Source organism: Monodelphis domestica, chromosome 3 (genome assembly GCF_027887165.1).
Source record: "Monodelphis domestica isolate mMonDom1 chromosome 3, mMonDom1.pri, whole genome shotgun sequence".
Lineage (NCBI taxonomy): Eukaryota > Metazoa > Chordata > Mammalia > Didelphimorphia > Didelphidae > Monodelphis > Monodelphis domestica.
The window spans coordinates 399,035,625-399,059,285 of NC_077229.1; the positions used below are offsets into that span (position 1 = coordinate 399,035,625).

The following is a 23,661-nucleotide window of genomic DNA, read 5'->3' on the forward strand; positions in this document are numbered from 1 at the left end:
GCCTTGGACAGTTCATGTGAGGAACAACTTGGAAGAGTAGTAGTTATACTCTCCTTCCTTTAAGGTGGGAGGTTAGGCTGAAACTTGCCTCAGTTGGGGAGGCTGGTATGGGTGCTTCTCTTCGCAAAGGAGTCAGGAAACCAGGCAGGAGATAATGGTAAGATACCTTCCAATTAAAATTGGAAGAAACAACAAACTTTACTACTGGAACCCTACCAACTACTACTATAGGCTTTCCCTTTCCTCAAAACAGCAGAATATATCTAGTACACATCAGACATGAGACTTTTCTCATATAAAAGAGAAAAAGCTGGGAAGCCTTTTTTTGGAACTACCTCCCTATTATCCCAAAGTAGATACAGATTTGAAGGACCAAAGGAAACTCCCAGATCTAGCTGGCTATAAAGAATGTCCTTCAACAAATCTCATTTGGACATATAAATATGTGCACAAAGGTTTCCCTCTTTTTCTTTTCCAATTAAGGATGGTAGATTTGTTTTTAAATTATATCTCACTTGGAGAAACTAAATAGCACTCATTTAAAAACTTTTAGAATTCAGAAAGCTTTCATTCAAACTGATGCAACTGAGTGACTTTAGATACTAGGAACAAAAACAAGCTTTCTTAAGCTAAAACAAGTATCAATGAAGTGTACATTAGACTTTAAAAATGATTAAAATGTAAGATTATTTGTAAGAGGAACAAAGGAGGCAGTATGGTAGTTATCAGTTGGAGTCCTGAAGTCAAAGAATTTGAGTTCAAATACTACATCTATGGCATTGGGTGAGTCATTTAACTAACCTTGTCCTCAGTTTTGTCATCTATAAAATAAGAGGATTGAAATAGAGGGCTCTGGAGATCCCTTCCAACTTTGTATCAGCAAGTTATTCCACTGATATGAAAAGATCAATAAAATGGCAAGACAACAAATCTAAAAAAATCCCCACAATGTTTTAATAAACAGAATAAGTATAAGTAAATAATAAATGAAGTCAGCACCATCTTTAAGAGTAGATATGATACATAGCCCACTAATATGAATTTATTTCATCGCTGGGAAAATAAAATATAATTCAGAGAACTCAAGAAGTCCACTTTACATTCATTATTGAAGTTCTTTTTATATGGCACATAATTTGTAACAATCTTTGAGAAGTAAAGAGCATTTATTCAACAAAAACACATAAAAAATAAAACTATTAGCCAAACTGATAAGGTAGGTACAATAAGGTTATGAGGTATATTAGGAGTAACTATACATGTTTTTAATGTTAAACATTTTTCCCTTTAAACTTTATGATTCTCTAATACCACTGTTTGAATATTATGAAGCGTGAAGGCATTTATTTTCTACAAAATCTGTGGAACTTCTGCTGTTCAAACACACTAGCGTATTTGTGCATTAAATAAGAAAATTAGATAAAATCAAAGCCATACTATTTATGTTGTATGATATGTATTTTTAAATGATCTAGCTACATTTTGCAAAAGTTTAAGTTATTACATAACATGCCCCAAAGACTAAATTGTTATTCAATTTTATTTTAAACTTACAAAGAGAAGTAAAAAAGAAAACTCAACAGAGAAAAGTGATTCTTTGGATAGATCTGAATTAAACTTTAAGTATATACATTCTACATTTCCCCTCAAAACAGTGAGCACAACGGGACATTTGTCTTTCTAAAGAAGTCTGACAATATGTGTGTAGCACAGCTGGGCTTGAGAACATTAAATCAATTACTGTATGTGTAATTGAGTCAGATACAACAGATTATCCAATGCAAGTTGAAAGCTTCTTTCTTTCTTCAAATTGTTTGTCTACTACAAGTGAAAGAGCCTGAAGGAATCCTTCTACTGAAACGGTAGGTGTCTAGAAGCAAACAATAAGGTACCATTAGATCAAAATATATCAAAACATAAAAACACTCCTACCCTTTTTTCTCTAGCAGTCACTCATCTAGCAACCGCAATACACTAAAACATAAGACTAAAATTTAAATAGTTGAAGTCTATGTCACAAACAACATATTTTAGATAGGTAGTATTTTTTGCCATGTGTTAAGGCACTGGGAATACAAAGGTGACCCTATTTTCACAGAATATATATTCTGGGGGGGAGGGGACACACAACACATTCACATCTAAGCAAATACAGGTTATACACATGTGTACCCACACACAAATACATATATACACATATATGTATAGATCTACATATATATGAAAGTGATGGAGGATAGTGGTAACCAACAACTGGGTTAAATCTGGAAAGGTCTCTTGAAGAAATAGCCATTCAACCTGGGTCTTAAAAGGAGCCAGAAGTGCCAAGGGGAAGAGGAAGAATATTCCAGGCTTGAGGTGATTGCCTTTTCAGAAATATGGAAACAGGAGATGGAATGTTGTCTAGAGGGAAGGGTGCACCAGTGTGTCATGAGGAATCACCTATTATCAGTCTAGGAAGGCAGTAGAAGCCAGAGGTGAAGAGCTACAAAGGAACTGATATTTCATCTTCTAGGCAATGGGCAGCCATGAAAGCTTCTTGACTATGGTCAGACCTGTGCTTTAGGAATGCTAGTTTGGTGGCTACTCTACCTTGAGGACAGAGTGAAAGAGCAGAAACTGGATGTAGGGAGACTAAATAGGAGGCCACTATAACAGAGCAGGAGAAAGGTGATGAAGACATTATAGCTAGGATCATTGAGAAGGAAGCAGAGAAGGGATGGTTGGTAAAGATGCTGAGGAAGAACAAATGACAAAACCCAGCTAAGAAATGACTTTGGAGCAAATGACAATGTCAAAGATGACACCTAGGTTGCGAATCAGAGTATTTGAAAAGTGGTTCCCTTAATGAGAAAAGAAAAGTATATAGAGAAAGAATGGGTAGAAAGAGAAGGAGAGGCCAGGAAAGAGCCCTGGATTACACAAAAAAATCAAGAGGATAAAATACAAATGACCTACAAAGAACACTGAGGACTATTGGGAAGAAGACTGTGACAGTACTGTTACAAAAAGACAAAGGAAGAGAGGATCAAGAATGAGGAAGTGATCATTAAGTCCCCCCCCCCCCCCCTTCTTCAAACCCTTACCATATCAGTATCAATTTTAACACAGAAGAGCAGTAAGAGTGAGAAAACTGGGGTTAAGTGACTTGCCGATGGTCACATAGTTAGGAAAGGTCAGCCAAATTTTAACCCAGATCCTCCCAGGCCTGGCACTCTTAGTCACTGTGCTGCCTGGAAGGCCTTGTTCAAAAGTTTCTAGAACTATAGAGATCAAGAAGGATGAAGTCTAAGGAAAGGTCAATGGTGTTAGTAAAAGGGAGCTCACAGGTGACTTTGGTAGGCATGAAAGTCAGACTGCAAGGGGTGAAGAAGAGAATGAGAGCTGGGAAAGTGGAGGCAACTTTTTCTAAGAGTTTAGCTCTGAAAGGAAAGAGACAGAAAGGGCAAAAATTTGATGGTTTTGTTTTTTGTTATAATTTATAAAATTTATAGTTTTTGAGGATAAGGAGAAATGTTTGTAGGCAGGAGGGAAAAATATCAGTTTATAAAGAAGGCTGAGCAAAATTGGCAGGAGGGGATGGGATGGGGGGTGGGGAGGAAGGCTTTAAATTCTAAGTTGGAATCTGAAAAAAAAAGGGGGGAAGGCAAGTCGCAAAGGGGATGTCTTAGATTGAAGTTACAGAGGTAAATTGCAGCTGAACATAAAGCTTACATTTCTAACAATTAGAACTGTCCAAAATCAAAATGGGATGTCTAGGAGGGGTCTGAATTTTTTATCTTCAAGCAGAGGCTGGATAACAACTCATCAGGGATATTACATAGGGATTCATGATTGAGGCAGGGATAAAACTGGATAACCTTTGAAACCCCTATCATCTTTAAGATTCTAAGTCCTGAACCTGAGACACTTATGGGGAGGGGAGTCTCTATAATAGGAAGAAAAATTTATTGTAAATAAACAGCTCACTTCACATTTTTCCTAGTGCCAGGCATGACTATTAAAGTTGTTTTGTTTTTTTTAATTTGGCAGAATTATTGCCTTTGCCATTAACATGCCTTCAACGGGTCTGACTATTTAATATCTTTGGCATATACCCTGTAGTATAGTTGCTCCAAGCTAAGGCTTTAAGTGAGAAGCAATTTAAGTTAAGTCTTTGTGAGTGGCTAACAATGGTCAAGAATGGAAACATCAATTGAAAAAAAAGAGTGGGAATAAAAACTTACTTGTATGTATAATGCATGAGCTAGAAAAGGAAGTTTCCTTAAGACTCGGCCACTAAGTCCTTCACTTTTCCTGTTTAAAAATAAACATTATAAAATAATTCTAAATATTGTTTTTCCATAGTTTAAATTGATGGTTCTTTTCTATGAATATTTTTCAACATTAAATGCAAAGCAAAATTCAAGCAACAATACTGACCACAAATACATTCTAAAATGAATCATGATTGCTTTCTAAAGCCAATGATGGAAAACACCACAGGGAACAAAAAGTAGTGATGGCCTGAAAACAATTCCATTTGTTTATTTCCAAGAATCTGGAGTCAAACAACTTTGCACATTCCCAACATAATAAAGACCCAATGAATTTAGAGGCCCTGAGAATAAATTTAATACATCAACACATTCCTGTATATTTCTTCCTACAGTAATATAAGTAACAACTTCAGTTAATTTTATGGAAGGAACTATAAGCATAAGTACAAGGAAATTCTAAAGATTATTAAATAAACAGAAAATCCAGATGATTTAGGCCAAAATTTACACACTAATGTACTTTTGGTCTTGAATTATCATGGGGGGGAAGGGCTGTGGGTGTGGGTGGTTAAGTTCCAATTAGGGTGAAAAAATTATTCTGTGTGAAGACTGAATTTGGCTCTCCCTTGATTGTGAAGATTTAAATTGTAACTCATGTCTATTTTTAGATTTTAATCCCCTTAAGTATAAACATCCTACTTAAAAGTTAAGTATGGAGCCCAGCCTATTTTTAGATTCAATCACAAAAAGTGCAAACATGGTACTTAAAAGTTAAGTATGAATATCTGCCCATTTAGATCTAATCACCAAAAGTGCAAATATCCCATTTAATCATGAAGTAGGAAGTCTGCGACCCATGTGTGCAACAGTGGGTAACAAATCAGAATCAACTAACTGCCTTCTGGGCAGTCCTAGAGGAGTGTCAGCTGTAATTGGTAGACATGGAATAGAGGAAGCGATGCAAGAGAAAATGCCTTTAAAAGAGAGAGTGCTACACAGAGTTTGGGGTTTTCTTGAAGCAGAATTTCAACTTGGACTTCCACTTCTGTTGAAGTTCAATTCTTCATGCTTTCAAGTTGAGGCTGGTTAAGAGGGGCAGAAGGATCTGCTGACTGACTGGATTGACAGGTGGTGAGTGAAAAGCTGACTCTAAACTGCTGGATTTTTCTGTAGAGACTTCCCCAGGCCTGGGCTAGAAGGGCCAAGGCCTATCTGGTTGAGGACTAAATTCTTCTGCCTGGTTTTTGAGCCAGGGGCCAGAGTAAGTTACTTAGTGCTCAGGCTAGATATCTTACCTTTTCCTCTCTCTGATTTCTTGCTTCACTCTTTCTACATTTTGTAAATAAAATCTCTTTGGAATTAATTAAAATCCTGGAGACTACACTCTTAAATAAATAATCATCCAACTCTTTAAAAATCAACTCCTTTTCCCCCTTACAACTATGATCTGATTACATTATTTGAATTTACATTTTAAAAAATATGCTTACAAGTAAAATATGATAATTTGTTCCAGATCAATAGAAATATACATCGCAAATTCAAATAATGCAATTACTTCATGGGATTATTTATCCATATCAATTAGAACCTAAGTATATAATCATCAAATTAAACCTAATAATTGTAAAATCTTCCTTTCATTTTGCATAACATAAACAAAGCTAATGTGTCATAAAGTAAAATGTTACATCTGAAATCTAGATTTATATTACAAAGTTATATATTAAAATTAAACATTTATGAAAAATTCAACACTGAACTTTTATTTTGCCATACTGACCTAATTTTCTCTCCAAATTTTACTAACTTCTTGAACCCTGCAGAGGTTCATTCTTCCTTGACATTTTGCTAACAGCTTCTCTTTAACTGTCCAGGGGCATCTGGTTGGTCCCTCTACTACATCTTATTGAAAAATGCATCCTCTAAAGTCACCTTCAAATCAGCAAATTCAGTAGCCTATATTTGGTTCTCATTTTATTTTTAATTTTCCCACAAGGTCTGACACTACACACAACATCTCCTATAAATTTTCTCCTTTCTTGGCTTCCATGATCCTATTAATCCATACTACCTTGGTTCCCTTGCTACCTACATTACTCTTTTATTGGCTTCTCTCTCTCCCTCTTAGCCTAACTGAAGGTGTCACTCAATGTTCATTCATCACTTATGTTTTTTATGCTATCTATACATGCACCTACCCCAAATTTCAACAACCTTTACAGTTTCAATTATTATTTCTCAGCAGCTGACTCTTGAATCTATACTTCTAGATCTGAACCACCAACTGCTTATTGGAATATTTTCATATCAATCTTGCCATCAGACCAAACTCACAATGTATAATACAAAACTCATCATCATCCTTGTCAAACTAGCTCTTTTCTCATATTGTCCTTTTCTTCTAAATATCCAAGCTTTAAGTATCAGTTATCATCTCACATTCTCCATATCCCTCAACCTTCACATATGGGCAGTAGTAGTAGTAGTAGTCTCTCGGTAACCGAGGATGACGATTGTCTTTGTGCGTTTTTGTGCACAAAGACACTTGTGCATGCAGATTTAAGTGGAAAAGTCGATGCACAGAGACAGTCCCACTCTCTCGGTGTTGGAAGCCTGGGTCTAGTGGCACGAAAAGTTGTTACACTTGGAGACTTCCTCAGCTGCATTGGGTGGCCGTGTTGTCTTTTGTGCTCCATCTCGCCCTGAGCACTCCACAGTGCTTTGCTGTGTTGCCCTCTCAGTCGTTGACCTTCTTGTTGGTTTCTTCCGCTTGTTCCGCGGAAGCAGTCTTCACATGCTGGGTGAGCAAAGCCCTAGTTCACCAGGGGTCAATGACCCGATGGCTACCCTCAAAGGTTTAGCCGGCCTGTTGAAGCCGTTGCCCGGGGTGTGGCCGCTGCCGTATGCTAGCAGCTACCGGGAGCCACAAGTGAGAGCTGGGTGTCAGGTGGGGGTCAGAGGCTGGAGAGCTGCCCTAGGAGGGGCAGTAAATGTCTTTAAATTCCATATCCTTCACTCTGCTTCAATCACATGCAGAGAAGATAACAATATGGGTTTCATCATCATTATAAGTGTATTAATTCCTTAATCAAAAACTCTGACATTCATCTATTTCACCATAATTGCTTATCATTACATCTATGACTCATCCTTCCCAAACCCATACTTCATAGCCTGAAAGAGCCATACTACTTCTTTTTCTTAGTACTTTCTCAAGCTATGAACGCCACTTTGACTTAATTTTCTTCCCTTCTCTTTCTTAGCCAATTCAACTCCACACTAGCCTCTACTCTTAAACAGTTAGTCAATAAACATTTATTAAACCCTTACTATGTGCTAGGCACTATATACTAAGTGCTGGTGATACAAGAAGAGTCAAAAGTCAGATTCTGACCTCAAGAAATTTAAAATGAATAATATGCAACTTTGTTCTATCCTACTTATCTCTTGTCAGACCCCAATCCTAGATTATTTCCAGTATCTCTCTTCTAACCACTGTGACCCATGGCCTACTGAAAGGAGGTGAAAGAAATCCCAACTATGTTGACAAGGTATATTATAAAATGATATTATTCAACACCAGCTAGTTTTCACTGCATCAAGTCAAAGATCCTCCCTCACTGAATCCTTATTCCACTACCCAAACAACCTGTTCCAAATCTTCTCTTTTAAAGCTGGGATCCCAAATCATTATTCAACCCCATCTTCAGTGGAAAATTTCAATTTTAAAAAAAAATTAAGGCCATTCAATGAGTTTTCTCATTCCTTCATGTCAAAACTCTGGCATCACTCCTACTCTCTATTCCTTTCCCCCACTTGCTAAGACCAATCTCTCTAAAAATGTCCTTGATCCTATTCCCTCCCCTCCACCCAACTTGCAAATCACTTGCCAAATTATTTTCCTAAAATGTTGCTTTCTTTGTTACTACTCCATTCTAGATCTTCAATACTTTCCTATTACCGAGAAAACAGTCTAAGCTCCATGGCCTAGCCCAAGAATCTCTACAATCTAGCCCAATTTATTGGTCTAGTTTTATCTCCCATTACTTTCATATTCAGACTGACTGCCATAGCCAAAATGCTCTAAGTGCTTCCAAGAACACCCTGCACATTTCACTGCCTACATTATTCAGTGGCTTTTCTATTTAGCCAAATCTTATCCATTCTTTGAAGTTCCTTTCAAATCTCAGATTTATTCTCTCTAATTTGGCATTATTGCTAACTATCTGGCAATATATTGCTTTTACGCATTCATTTAATTAGACAATCAACAAGCATTTACTAAGCATCTATTATATGCCAGGCACTGTTAGGTGCTGATCAGGCACTGATTAGACACCTAAGGCAAAGATGAAAGTCTTAATAAATTATCAAGAGTAACTAAGGCAATAATTCTTATTTTTGTCTTATATTTTACATGTTTATATAGAAAACTTTATAATAAATACATTTCAGAAATCATTTAAATATATTTGAGATTTTCTAAACTTTACATGTTTGTTTTGACTATTATTAAGACAACAATAATTTTGCTCAAAACATACTAAAAACAAATTTTGGGGCGGTTCAAAATGAAGATTCTCACCTTGAAATTTCACTTAATAGTAGACTCAGCTTTGATACATTATTTTCAACAAAACCAATCATTTCTAGTTCTCGAAGAGTCAAAAGCTGTTGCCGAGGGTATATTATTTGACACTAATGAAAAAGAAATATTAAATTAGCAGAAAAAAATTCCAAACACTTACTCATTTACTACTAACAGAAAGCATAATTATGCTTAAATATAATATTTTGAATGAAAAAATATATCAAGTCTCCCAACCTCTGATGGGGCAATTCTCCAAATTTATGTGTAAGCTAGTCATCTGGAAGGAAGAACATATTCCCATATAAAGAGTGTTAGAAATGGTAGCTAGGTAACTAAGTCATCTCACTATTTAACCTATAACCTAGCCAAATGAAAGTCTATTCAAACTTCAGATCTATAATTTTATGGACTAAATAGTGTTAAAAGTTTAAGTTTTTGTTTCAAGTCCCAGAAATGGAATATTTGGGACAGCATTGGTGTCTTTGATCAGATCACTTTTTTGGGTAAGCTGAATGTCTGTATATATGGGGATGCCTATGCAGAAAATATTAGGAGGCCAGAAAAATGCTGAGATGTGCATGTCAAAACTTCAAATCTGTATCCCTAATTAGGTTACTAATATTCTCTTGAGCTATATGTAAAATATCAAAATTGAGGAAGTGAATTAAGAGTTCTCTTTATAGAAAAGTGGTAGAAAGTATGATTAAAGTATGATTTAATAAAAAAAAAAACTAATCCACCACTTCCTGCATCACTCCAAACTCTGTATCTAGTAGTTTTTCCTTGCTACCTGTTCCTAATGCTATTTTTTTCTTTCTTTGCCCAATTAAGGCTTCCCAAATTAATTCAAGTCAGCCTAGCTTCTTCAGGGATTTTTACATTCTCTTAACATTTACCCAAGAAGCCTATAGTAATTGATTGATAAGTTTTTTCTTTGCAAATATGTTTGTCCTTTTTGGGTGTAGAGTGAGTCTCTTTCTAGTGGTCTTTAAGGCAAGAATAATCCATTCCTTTAAAGCATTTATGACCATTCTTTTTTGCCCTCATTTCAAATTTAATTACATTTTCTTTTGTCAGTGATTCTATATTTCATATGATGAAAGACATTTTTTAACCCAGATACCATATAAATTTACTAATTGGCAGCAATTCAGAGAAACATATAGGTGGTAAAGAAATTAATAGCTTGGAGGAAGTTATGAGAAAGAGAAAGTATTATATAAACTAGACAAGCATCTCAGGCCAAAAGATGACTAAGAGGTAATTTTGACATTCTACAAATGTTTGAAATACCTCAGGAATAAGAGAATGAATGGGAAAGTAATTCTTAAAGTTGGATTAGACACTCAGACAGAGGAACTGAGAGAGAACGTAAAAGTAAATGAGCACTTCCGGTTAAGATGGCGGCTTAGAGAAAGCTGAAGTTCAGATCTCCGGAAAACCCTTCCCGACCGATCTCAAACTAGAAGCTCCTAAGGCGCCGAAATTCAAAACGATCAACAGCACAGACCCTGGGAACCCTCCTCCCGGACCTGGACCCGGTTCAAAAGGTACGGCTCCCCTTAAAAGCCAGAACCCGAGATCCCTCGGACCTCAGGGGTAGGAGCACAGAGTCCAAGGCTCCCGGAAGCGGCAGCCGCGCGGGGCTCAGAGAGCAGGGTCTGAGGAACAACAACCCTCAGGGTCTTCTACCCAAGTCCCAGTCCGGGTGAAAGTTACTGCCTGGGGCTTCCACTGCAAAGAGCCTGTCGGTCAAAGAGCCGGTTGGTCCAGGTGAAAGTTACTGCCTGGGGCCTCCGCTGCAAAGAGCCGGTCGGTCCGGGTGAAAGTTACTGCCTGGGGCCTCCGCTGCAGAGAGCTGGTCAAAACAACAGCAACCCTCAGGGCGGGCAAGACAGCCTCACGGGCTGGATCCTGCTATCCAAGTCTCAGTGAAAGTCTGTGCTCTCGGAGCTTGGGGAAGCGGCAGCCCATCCCCCCGCAGGCCGACGAAACAGCCTCACGGCCAGGGATTCTGAAGGCAACTTCCGGAAATCGAGCCAGGGGGAGAGTGTGGCCTCGTGGTCCGACCCTTCCATTCCAGTTCCAGTGAGGCATATTCAGTTTAACCCAGGGAACGCTCATAGAACCAACATCTGCCCAGGACTAAAGCCTCTGATCACCAGACAAAGACAAGAAAAGCCAATCCTCCACGTTCAGAGATGACAAATTCCACAGAAGCACAGAAGCCCCAAAATACCAAGAAAAATAAGAAGAAAGGGGCGACTCTGGACACATTCTATGGAGCCAAAATACAAAATACAGAGCAGATAGAAGAAGATATACAAGAAAATTCTCCAAAATCTTCCAAAGGAAATAGAAACTCTCCACAAACCCATGAAGAATTTGAATCAGAAAGGACCAAAAAGATGGAAGCCCTCTGGGAGGAAAAGTGGGAAATGATGCAAAAGAAATTCATGCATCTACAAAACCAGTTTGACCAAACTGTAAAAGAAAACCAGGCTTTAAAGCAAGAACTAATAAAGCAAAGCCAAAACACCAAGAAATTAGAAGAGAACATAAAATATCTCACCGACAAGGTGATAGATCTGGAAAACAGGGGGAGAAGAGAAAATTTAAGAATAATTGGACTCCCAGAAAAGCCAGAAATAAACACCAAACTGGACATGGTGATACAAGATATAATCAAAGAAAATTGCCCAGAGATTCTAGAACAAGGGGGCAATACATCCACTGACAGAGCTCACAGAACACCTTCTACACTAAACCCCCAAAAGACAACTCCCAGGAATGTAATTGCCAAATTCCAAAGCTATCAAACAAAAGAAAAAATCCTACAGGAAGCCAGAAAAAGACAATTTAGATATAAAGGAATGCCAATCAGGGTCACACAAGACCTTGCAAGTTCTACGCTGAATGATCGTAAGGCATGGAACATGATCTTCAGAAAGGCAAGAGAGCTGGGTCTCCAACCAAGAATCAGCTACCCAGCAAAACTGACTATATACTTCCAAGGGAAAGTATGGGCATTCAACAAAATAGAAGACTTCCAACTTTTTGCAAAGAAAAGACCAGAGCTCTGTGGAAAGTTTGATACCGAAAATCAAAGAGCAAGGAATACCTGAAAAGGTAAATATTAAGGAAAGGGGAAAAATGTTATCTTCTTTTACTCAAACTCTCTTCCATAAGGACTACATTTATATCAACCTATGTATACTAATATGTGGGGAAAATGTAATGTATAAATAGGGGGTAAAGAAAGACCAAATAGAATAATGGTTCTCACACAAAGATTCACAGGGGAAGGGGAGGGGAAGAAAACTCCTATAAGAAGGAGAGGAAGAGAGGGGGGGGGGTTTACTTAAACCTCAATCTCAGGGAAATCAACTCTGAGAGGGAAAAACATCCAGATCCATTGGGATCTTGAATTCTATCTTACCCAACAAGGGTAAGGAGAAGGGAAAACCAAGGGGGGGAGGGGGAGAGGGAGAACAAAAAGGGAGGGAAAGAGAGGGGGGAGGGGGAGGGAACAAAAAGGGAGGGACTAAAAAGGGAAACATCAAGGGAGGGGACAAGGGGGACTGATTCAAAGTAAATCACTGGACTAAAAGGTAGAGCCGAAGAAGAAAAGGTTAGAATTAGGGAAGGCAATCAAAATGCCAGGGAGTCCACAAATGACAATCATAACTTTGAACGTGAATGGGATGAACTCACCCATAAAACGTAGACGAATAGCTGAATGGATTAGAATCCAAAACCCTACCATATGTTGTCTTCAAGAAACACACATGAGGCGGGTTGACACCCACAAGGTCAGAATTAAAGGATGGAGTAAGACCTTCTGGGCCTCAACTGATAGAAAGAAGGCAGGAGTGGTAATCATGATATCTGATAAAGCCAATGCAAAAATAGACCTGATCAAAAGGGATAGGGAAGGTAATTATATTTTGTTAAAAGGGACTCTAGACAATGAGGAAATATCATTAATCAACATGTATGCACCAAATAATATAGCACCCAAATTTCTAATGGAGAAACTAGGAGAATTGAAGGAAGAAATAGACAATAAAACCATACTAGTGGGAGACTTAAACCAACCATTATCAAATTTAGATAAATCAAATCAAAAAATAAATAAGAAAGAGGTAAAAGAAGTGAATGAAATCTTAGAAAAATTAGAATTAATAGACATATGGAGAAAAATAAATAGGGATAAAAAGGAATACACCTTCTTCTCAGCACCACATGGCACATTCACAAAAATTGACCATACATTAGGTCACAGAAACATAGCACACAAATGCAAAAAAGCAGAAATAATGAATGCAGCCTTCTCAGATCACAAGGCAATAAAAATAATGATTAGTAATGGTACATGGAAAACCAAATCTAAAACCAATTGGAAATTAAACAATATGATACTCCAAAACCGTTTAGCTAAAGAAGAAATCATAGAAACAATTAATAATTTCATCAAGGAAAATGACAATGGCGAAACATCCTTTCAAACCTTTTGGGATGCAGCCAAAGCGGTAATCAGAGGCAAATTCATATCCCTGAAAGCTCATATTAACAAACAAGGGAGAGCAGAGATCAATCAATTGGAAATGCAATTGAAAAAACTCGAAAGCGATCAAATTAAAAACCCCCAGCAGAAAACCAAATTAGAAATCCTAAAAATTAAGGGAGAAATTAATAAAATCGAAAGTGATAGAACTATTGATTTAATAAATAAGACAAGAAGCTGGTACTTTGAAAAAACAAACAAAATAGACAAAGTACTGGTCAATCTAATTAAAAAAAGGAAGGAAGAAAAGCAAATTCACAGCATTAAAGATGAAAAGGGGGACAGCACCTCCAATGAGGAGGAAATTAAGGCAATCATTAGAAATTACTTTGCCCAATTATATGGCAATAAATACACCAATTTAGGAGAAATGGATGAATATATACAAAAATACAAACTGCCTAGACTAACAGAAGAGGAAATAGAATTCTTAAATAATCCCATATCAGAAATTGAAATCCATCAAGCCATCAAAGAACTTCCTAAGAAAAAATCCCCAGGGCCTGATGGATTCACCTGTGAATTCTATCAAACATTCAGAGAACAATTAACCCCAATACTATACAAACTATTTGACATAATAAGCAAAGAGGGAGTTCTACCAAACTCCTTTTACGACACAAACATGGTACTGATTCCAAAACCAGGCAGGTCAAAAACAGAGAAAGAAAACTATAGGCCAATCTCCCTAATGAATATAGATGCAAAAATTTTAAATAGGATACTAGCAAAAAGACTCCAGCAAGTGATCAGAAGGATCATTCACCATGATCAAGTAGGATTCATACCAGGGATGCAGGGCTGGTTCAACATTAGGAAAACCATCCACATAATTGACCACATCAACAAGCAAACTAGCAAGAACCACATGATTATCTCAATAGATGCAGAAAAAGCCTTTGATAAAATACAACACCCATTCCTATTAAAAACACTAGAAAGCATAGGAATAGAAGGGTCATTCCTAAAAATAATAAACAGTATATATCTAAAACCAACAGCTAATATCATCTGCAATGGGGATAAACTAGATGCATTCCCAATAAGATCAGGAGTGAAACAAGGATGCCCATTATCACCTCTACTATTTGACATTGTACTAGAAACACTAGCAGTAGCAATTAGAGAAGATAAAGAAATTGAAGGCATCAAAATAGGCAAGGAGGAGACCAAGTTATCACTCTTTGCGGATGACATGATGGTCTACTTAAAGAATCCTAGAGATTCAACCAAAAAGCTAATTGAAATAATCAACAACTTTAGCAAAGTTGCAGGATACAAAATAAACCCACATAAATCATCAGCTTTTCTATATATCTCCAACACAGCTCAGCAGCAAGAACTAGAAAGAGAAATCCCATTCAAAATCACCTTAGACAAAATAAAATACCTAGGAATCTATCTCCCAAGACAAACACAGGAACTATATGAACACAACTACAAAACACTCGCCACACAACTAAAACTAGACTTGAACAATTGGAAAAACATTAACTGCTCATGGATAGGACGAGCCAATATAATAAAAATGACCATCCTACCCAAACTTATTTATCTATTTAGTGCCATACCCATTGAACTACCAAAATACTTCTTCACTGATTTAGAAAAAAACCATAACAAAGTTCATTTGGAAGAACAAAAGATCAAGGATATCCAGGGAAATAATGAAAAAAAACACATATGATGGGGGCCTTGCAGTCCCAGACCTCAAACTATATTACAAAGCAGCAGTCATCAAAACAATTTGGTACTGGCTAAGAAACAGAAAGGAAGATCAGTGGAATAGACTGGGGGAAAACAACCTCAGCAAGACAGTATACGATAAACCCAAAGATCCCAGCTTTGGGGACAAAAATCCACTATTCGATAAAAACTGCTGGGAAAATTGGAAGACAGTGTGGGAGAGACTAGGAATAGATCAACACCTCACACCCTACACCAAGATAAATTCAAAATGGGTGAGTGACTTAAACATAAAGAAGGAAACCATAAGTAAATTGGGTAAACACAGAATAGTATACATGTCAGACCTTTGGGAGGGGAAAGGCTTTAAAACCAAGCAAGATATAGAAAGAATCACAAAATGTAAAATAAATAATTTTGACTACATCAAACTAAAAAGCTTTTGTACAAACAAAACCAATATAACTAAAATCAGAAGGGAAACAACAAATTGGGAAAAAATCTTCATAGAAACCTCTGACAAAGGTTTAATTACTCATATTTATAATGAGCTAAATCAATTGTACAAAAAATCAAGCCATTCTCCAATTGATAAATGGGCAAGGGAAATGGATAGGCAGTTCTCAGATAAAGAAATCAAAACTATTAACAAGCACATGAAGAAGTGTTCTACATCTCTTATAATCAGAGAGATGCAAATCAAAACAACTCTGAGGTATCACCTCACACCTAGCAGATTGGCTAACATAACAGCAAAGGAAAGTAATGAATGCTGGAGGGGATGTGGCAAAGTAGGGACATTAATTCATTGCTGGTGGAGTTGTGAACTGATCCAACCATTCTGGAGGGCAATTTGGAACTATGCCCAAAGGGCGACAAAAGAATATCTACCCTTTGACCCAGCCATAGCACTGCTGGGTCTGTACCCCAAAGAGATAATGGACACAAAGACTTGTACAAAAATATTCATAGCTGCGCTCTTTGTGGTGGCCCAAAACTGGAAAACGAGGGGATGCCCATCAATTGGGGAATGGCTGAACAAACTGTGGTATATGTTGGTGATGGAGTACTATTGTGCTAAAAGGAATAATAAAGTGGAGAAGTTCCATGGAGACTGGAACAACCTCCAGGAAGTGATGCAGAGCGAGAGGAGCAGAACCAGGAGAACATTGTACACAGAGACTAATACACTGTGGTATAATCGAACGTAATGGACTTCTACATTAGGGGCGGTGTAATGTCCCTGAACAACTTTCAGGGATCCAGGAGAAAAAAAACACCATTCATAAGCAAAGGATAAACTATGGGAGTGGAAACACCGAGAAAAAGCAACTGCCTGAATACAGAGGTTGAGGGGACATGACAGAGGATAGACTTTAAATGAACACTCTAATGCAAATACTATCAACAAAGCAATGGGTTCAAATCAAGAAAACATCTAATGCCCAGTGGACTTACGCGTCGGCTATGGGGGGTGGGGGGGAGGAAAAGAAAATGATCTATGTCTTTAACGAATAATGCTTGGAAATGATCAAATAAAATATATTTAAAAAAAAAAAAGTAAATGAGCATAAGCGAAATTGTGAATGTTGCCTAGGGAGTCCCCCCCCCAAAAAAAAAAGAGAAAGAAAAAGGGGAAACTTGCTTCAATCTCCAGTTACCCAAATGCTTCCATGGCCAATGGCACAAACTGCAATTTTGACCAAAGTCAGAGTCATTAGAAAAAGCTGAAGGAGAAAGGAAAATGGAACAAGCAGAAACTCAAGTGACTCAGATATTGCAATATAATAATCATTAAATGTTGTTCCCCAAAGATAAAAATCAAGTTAAAAACACAATTTTGACTATTAGCTCAAACTGTAAGAAATATTAAGTCTAAGACTGCAGTTCACATTTTGGAAGGATAAAATATTTTAAACTGCTCTACTCAAAATTATATGGGAAGAGATTGTTGAAGGCAAATAGATGGCTCAATGAATTGAGAGCTAGGCCTAGAGATGGAAGGTCCTAGGTTCAAATCTGACTGCAGACACTTCCTAGCTATGTGATCCTGGGCAAGTTACTTAATCTCCATTACTTAGCCCTTATCACTCTTCTGCCTTGGAAAGAGAACATGAGGGTTATTTAAAAAAAAAAAAAGTTGTTTTTAAGCCACATCAACACAAAAGAGTTACTACTAAAAAAACAAAACAAAGCAAAACACTTACCTTCATTAGTTCTTCTAAACAGGAAAGATAAATTTTGAAAATAGCTGCAGTAGATGGAGGCCCTATGTATTGTTTTATATCAGCTCTGTCTACAAAGGCCATGTCAATTTTCTCAGTAATATTTGAAGTAGTCAATATAACAACATTTGAATGCCTGTTAAAGAAACATCTGATGTCATACCTATTCCATCTGACATAGTAACAACACTACTTGCTTAACATTTCATATTTTCAGAGAATTTTGCATTCTTTAAACAACAGATATTATGTAGTGAATAGAGAGAGCTAGGCCTGGATATGGGAAATTCTGGGTTCAAATCTTAACTTAGACAGTCCCTGCTGTGTGACCTTGGGCAAGTCACATCCCCAATCATCTAGCTGTTATTGTTGTTCTGCTTTAGAACCTATACTTAGTATCAATTCTAAATGGAAGGTAAAGGTTTAAAAAAAAATTAAAACTAGATATGGATACCTTACCATGGGATAATTTTATGTTTAATTCAGTTAAAATAATTTTAATAATTAAAAAACCACAGGTAGGGTACTAAGGGTATTATCCATATCAATGTAGTTTAACTACCAGGAGTTACAACTCCCAAAAGGTACTATATATCCCTTAGATTGAGAGGGATCCAGTGTTGCCAGCAGTCTCCAACAATACAGTTCCAAGACACAACTGTAGCCAAATTTGAAGCTCTTTTGCTACCATTATCAAAATACAGTGATCTCTCACTTACTGAAATGACTAAGAAGAGCTAAGGATAACACTTCTCTCTACGGAAATGGTTAACATTTTTTAAATGCTCACAAATCAACAAAAACTTTATAAATCATAGGAAGGAGAACTTTATCTTAGCCAACTTTTCTCCCTAACTGTGGAGTGAAGATTTATTTTTCTATTAAAAGAATTTGAAGCATTGGCAAAGAGAAAGAAAAATTTGGAGGGGGGAGGGCTTGAAGGAGAAGATGGTCCATGAAATTATTCACACCACTCCAAAGACAACCCTAAAAATAAATCTGATTTAAGGGCTTGGGGGTCATTAAATGAGTTCAGAAGAGAAAAATCTATATTCTTTAACAAGTACCTATGGAGGCCAAAAATTGGTTCAAGACCAATTTCAAAGGTCCAATAGACCCAACTCTCCTAATAACTTCTGCCCTCTCTCTATGCCTCTAGGGCCAGCAGTTCTCAACCTCTCAATTTGTAGCAATGAGAATACATAATGCATATCAGGTATTTACATTCTGAATCATAACTGTAGCAAAATTACAGTTTTGAAGTAGCCACCAAAATAATTTTTTTGGTTTGGGGTCACTGCAACATGAGGAACTGTATTGCGGGGTCACAGCATTAGAAAGGTTGAGAACCACTGCTAGGCTCCTATATTTCCTGGATAATTTGATATTAATGTTGAATTCATTTCATTTTACCCCCTGGAACATTTCTCCATCTCCTCTATTATTTCTTTTTAGATTTTTAAAATCTGAATTCTTTTTTTCAAATTTATTATTTTTATTTTAATAACACTGATTCATGTTGTCTCCTTTCCACTCCAGGAACTGACAAGCAATTCTATCTGTATTATCATGAAAAACATATTACCATGTTATTCATTTTTCTAAGTGAATAATCTCATAAAACCAAAACCTGAAATCTTATATCCAAATAAAAAAGTGATAAATCATATCTTTTCATCTGCATTTATACTCCAATGGTTCTTTCACTGTAGGTGGATAGCATTCTTTGTCAGAATTGTCCTGGATCATTGTATTGCTGTTAATAGCAAAGTTTATCACCTCTGATTGTTGCTCAATATTGTAGTTACTATACACGGTCTCCTGGTTCTACTTATTTCACTCTGCACCAGTTCATGTAGGTCTTTCCAGTTCTTTCTGAAATCACTCTGTTCATCATTCCTTATAGCACAATAGTATTCCATCACCATCATATACCACAAATTTTTCAGCCATTCACTAACTGGGGACATCCTTTTAGTTTCTAATTCTTTGCCACCACAAAAAGCACAGATATAAATATTTTTGCACAAACAGGTCTTCTCCCATTTTCTTTATCCCTTTGGGATACAGACCTAGTTGTGATTTTACTGGATTTAAAGATATGCATTGTTTTATAGCCCTCTAGGCATAATTCCAAATTGTCCTACGAAATAGTTGGATCAGTTCACAACTCCACAAGCAATGCATTAGTATCTCATTTTTGCCATATCCCCTCCAACATTTATCATTTTCCTTTACTGTCATATTGGCCAGTCTGCTAGGTGTGAGGTGATACCTGTAATGCTGAAAGAAAACTCTATCATTTTGATCTCACAAAAACTTTATTCAAAGAAAAAACATCAGAGTCCCACTAGCCTGCAATTGATTAACTCCCCCCTCCACCAAACCCTGAATATAGTCAGATTCAAAGGTCCCTCCTTGGCATGGAATTGGTCCTTATATAGACCAATCCCATGCCAACAAGTAAGGGTATGTGGTCCCTCCCTAGCATAGAATTGTTCCTTTTAAGACCAATCCCATGCCAGGAAGTAGGGGGGAGGGACCCCTGGGGCATGTAGTCCCCTGGCCACAATATTTTTAAAACCCATGTACCTCAGAGTTGTTTTAATTTGCATTTCCCTAATCAAGAGTGATTTAAAACATTTTTTCATTTGATTATTGATACCTTTAATTTCTTCATCTGAAAACTGCCTATTATATCCTTTGACCATTTATCAATTGGGGAATGATTTGGATTCTTATAAATTTGATTTAATTCTTTATATGTTTCAGAAATGAAACCTTTATCAGAGAAATTTGTTAAAAAATTTTTATCTCAGTTTATTGTTTCCTTTTTAATGTTGGTTGCACTGATTTTGTTTATAAAAACGTTTAAATTTAACATAATCAAAATTATCCATTTTATTTCTTAGAATGTTCTGTTTAGTCATAGATCTCTATAGATCTGACAGTTAAGTTATTCTATGTTCCCCTAATTTACTTATAATATCACTTTATGTTTAAATCATATACCCATATATCCATTTTGATCTTATATTGATATAGGGCAACAATGGTGAAACTTTTAGATACCGAGTGCCCAAATTGCAACTTTCATGCCATATTGTGAGTATCCCATCTTACCCCAGGCAAGGGAGGAAGAAAGGACTCCCCTCCCATTGGGCTGCTAGGCAGAGTTGGATGATGCAAGAAATGTCCTTACATGGAAAGGGGAAGGGAGCAGCCCCCTCCAGCACGCATGGCCTGGGTTCACCAACACTAATATAGGATGTGAGATATTGATCTAAACCTAATTTTTGCCATACCCTTTTCTAATTTTCCCAGCAGTTTTTTTTTTTTGCAAATAGTGAGTTCTTATCCCCAAAACTGGGATCTTTGGGTTTCTCAAATACTAGATTGTTGAGGTAATTTGCCCCTAATTTACCCCTAAATTAAGCCAGTACCAAACTGTTTTGATGATTACTACTTTATAATACAGTTTAAGATCTAGTACGGCTGGCCACCATCCTTCACTTTTTTTTCCATCAATTCCCTTGATATTTTTGACCTTTTCTTCTTCCAGATGAATTTTACTAATTTTTTTAGTTCTATAAAATAAATTTTTTGGTAGTATGATTGGTATGGCACTGAATAAGTAAATTAATTTAGGTAGGATTGTCATTTTTATCATATTAGCTCAACCTATCCATGAGCAATTAGTTTTTCCAACTGTTTAGATGTAACTTTTTGTTATTTGTGTGCAAAGTCTTTTATAACTGGGTTCATATAATTCCTGCAATTGTCTTGGCAAATAGATTCCCAAGTATTTTATATTGTCTAGTGATTTTAAATGGAATCTTTCTATTTTGTTGAGTTTTGTTGGGAACATACAGAAATGCTGAAGATTTATTATGTATCCTGAACCTTTGTTAAAATTATTTCAACTACATTTTAATTGATTTTCTAGAATCCTCCAAGTATACAATCATATCATCTGCAAAGATTGATAGTTTAGTTTCCATATTGCCTATTTAAATTCCTTCAATTTCTTTTTCTTCTCTAATTACAAAAGCTTACATTTCTAGTACAATGTTAAATAATAATGGTGATAATGGGCATCCCCGCTTCACTCCTGATCATATCAGGAAGGCTTCTAAATTATCCCCATTGCAGATGATATTTGTTGATGGTTTTAAATAAATATCATTATTTTAGGGAAAGCCCCTTTTAGTCCTATGCTTTCTAGTAGTTTCAATAGGAATGGGCATTGTATTTTGTCAAAGGCTTTTTTCTGCAGCTATTGAGATAATTGTGATTTCTCTTAGTTTGATTATTGATATAGTCAGTTATGCTGATAGTTTTCCTAAAATCAAACCAGCCTTGCATTCCTGGCATAAATTGCACCTGGTCACAGTGAATACTCCTTGTGATATTTTGCTGTAGTCTCTTTGTACACTATGATTTCTACCTAGAATAATATACAAACTGAACTCTAAACCTTGCTTTGTAAATATTCTAACCACAAAATGGGGAAGTCAGGCATCTAGCACTGAATTCTTAGTATTTGTTTTAAAATGTTTGTAGCAACACAAGATAACAAATGTTGCTGGGACCCATCCATCATCTTTGTTTTTAGAGGTTTCCATGGATTAAATTACCATCAACAATGAAAAAAGGAAGTCCCCACAAATACTGTAGCTATAAAATAGGAGCTTTGATTTGTCATTAGTTAAACCACAGAGAGCTACAGGGCATGGTAGTGCTAGAATTTAGTTTCTTGAGATATGGGATTTTATCTTCATAAAACTGAGAACAAGAAAAACAATGTATAATAAAGAAGCTTCCATCTCCCAAAATGAAGGAATTTGTCAACTCTGAAAGATAATGTGCTGAACTTTACATACATGTAAGTGGAAATGCCAATCCACTCTATATGGGTTAACGTGTTTGTTTTGTCCCTGGTAAAGATGGTTGTATTCTCTGAATCATCCATATTCACTCACCATTTCCTATTATCACCAACAACATGAGTTTTTGTGTAGGATGATAAAAGAGGATTAGATATAGAAATTGTAGCCAGGGAACAGATTTTCTATATAAACTGAAATGACCTACATGGTAACAGAATTAGAAACCTTGTATGATACTTCTATAGAATGTTCTAGTCAACCACTCGACAAGTTCATACTATAAATTGTGCATGTACAGGCATAAGAATGACAGGGAACATAGGATCTGAAGCCAAAAGCACTGTATTAAAATCTTAGCACTAATATCCTTTATATATGTGGTTTAGGAAAAGTCCTTTAACCTCTATGCCATTTGATTTTCTCATTAATAAAAATAAGGCCTTTAGACTAGGTGGTCTCTGAGGTCTCTTCAAGATCTTAATCTTATGACTTAATCCTGCTTCCCAAACTGCCAATCCATAAGATTTATAAATATAAAATTAACTTGATTATTAGTACAAAGAAGTATTCTGTTAGCAATCTAGATCACAGGGCAGTGAGTCTAATGGAAAATCTTCAATAAACTAAAAAAATAATAATTTTTTTTCATTCGGACTTCAAATTACTTTATTTGTATATTTATATATGATAAAACCATGACTTTTTTTCTCCATGCTCTATTAACTGGGTCAAATTATATTTCCTGAAACATGGCCATTATGTTAAGTGGAAAGGGTAATGGATTAGGCATAACAAGACTGGGGTTTGAATCCCAGCTCCACTATTTAGTAGTTGTGTTACCTTTGGTTAAATGAAGCCATTTAAATTTGGTTTTCTTATCAGTAAAATGAGAAGGCTGAACTTTATAAATAATCTGAATCTGGTAAAATACTATTGTCCTATAAGAAATGAGGAAACAGATGATTTCAAAGAGACATGAAAAAATTTATATGAAAATATAGAAAGTAAAATAAACAGAACCACTAAAAAGATTCATGTTATAACATCAACCTTATAAAAGTGGAAGATTTTGAAAAATTTTATAGCCTGTTATCACATTAGCTTTTTTGACTACCATATCACACTCTCAACTCATATTGAATCTGTAGCTGTAGTCTGCTAAAACACCGAGATCTTTTTCAGAACTGAAGCTTCCCCCTCTAATATTTGTACAGTTGAACTTTTGAACTAAAGTACAAGACATTTATCCCCACTGAATTGCACCTTATTTAAATTCAGCTACATGTTCTAGCCATTTGATATCCTTTTGAATCTAAATTTGTCACGCACTGTTTCAGATCCTATCCAGTTTTGTATGACATTCAAGTTTGATGAGCATATCATGTATAACTTTGTCCATGCCACTAATAAAAGTATTAAAATCACTGAGCCAAGCACAGAT

The 23,661-nt window shown here is 36.3% G+C and overlaps 1 protein-coding gene across 3 annotated transcripts in view; it reads right to left on the reverse strand.

Annotated features, from left to right (window-relative positions):
* Positions 1-932: 932 nt before the first annotated feature.
* Positions 933-23,661, reverse strand: part of TRIP13 (thyroid hormone receptor interactor 13) — a 42,346-nt gene continuing 19,617 nt past the window's right edge. For all 3 annotated transcript variants that reach the window (XM_007486779.2, XM_001368996.4, XM_007486778.2), the window contains exons 11-14: positions 17,314-17,467; positions 8,848-8,960; positions 4,227-4,296; positions 933-1,870 (exon numbers count right to left, since the gene is read on the reverse strand). In XM_007486779.2, coding sequence (XP_007486841.1) covers positions 1,772-1,870; positions 4,227-4,296; positions 8,848-8,960; positions 17,314-17,467 — 436 coding nt within the window. In that variant the 3' untranslated portion in view covers positions 933-1,771. The remainder of the gene's footprint in view (positions 1,871-4,226; positions 4,297-8,847; positions 8,961-17,313; positions 17,468-23,661) is intronic.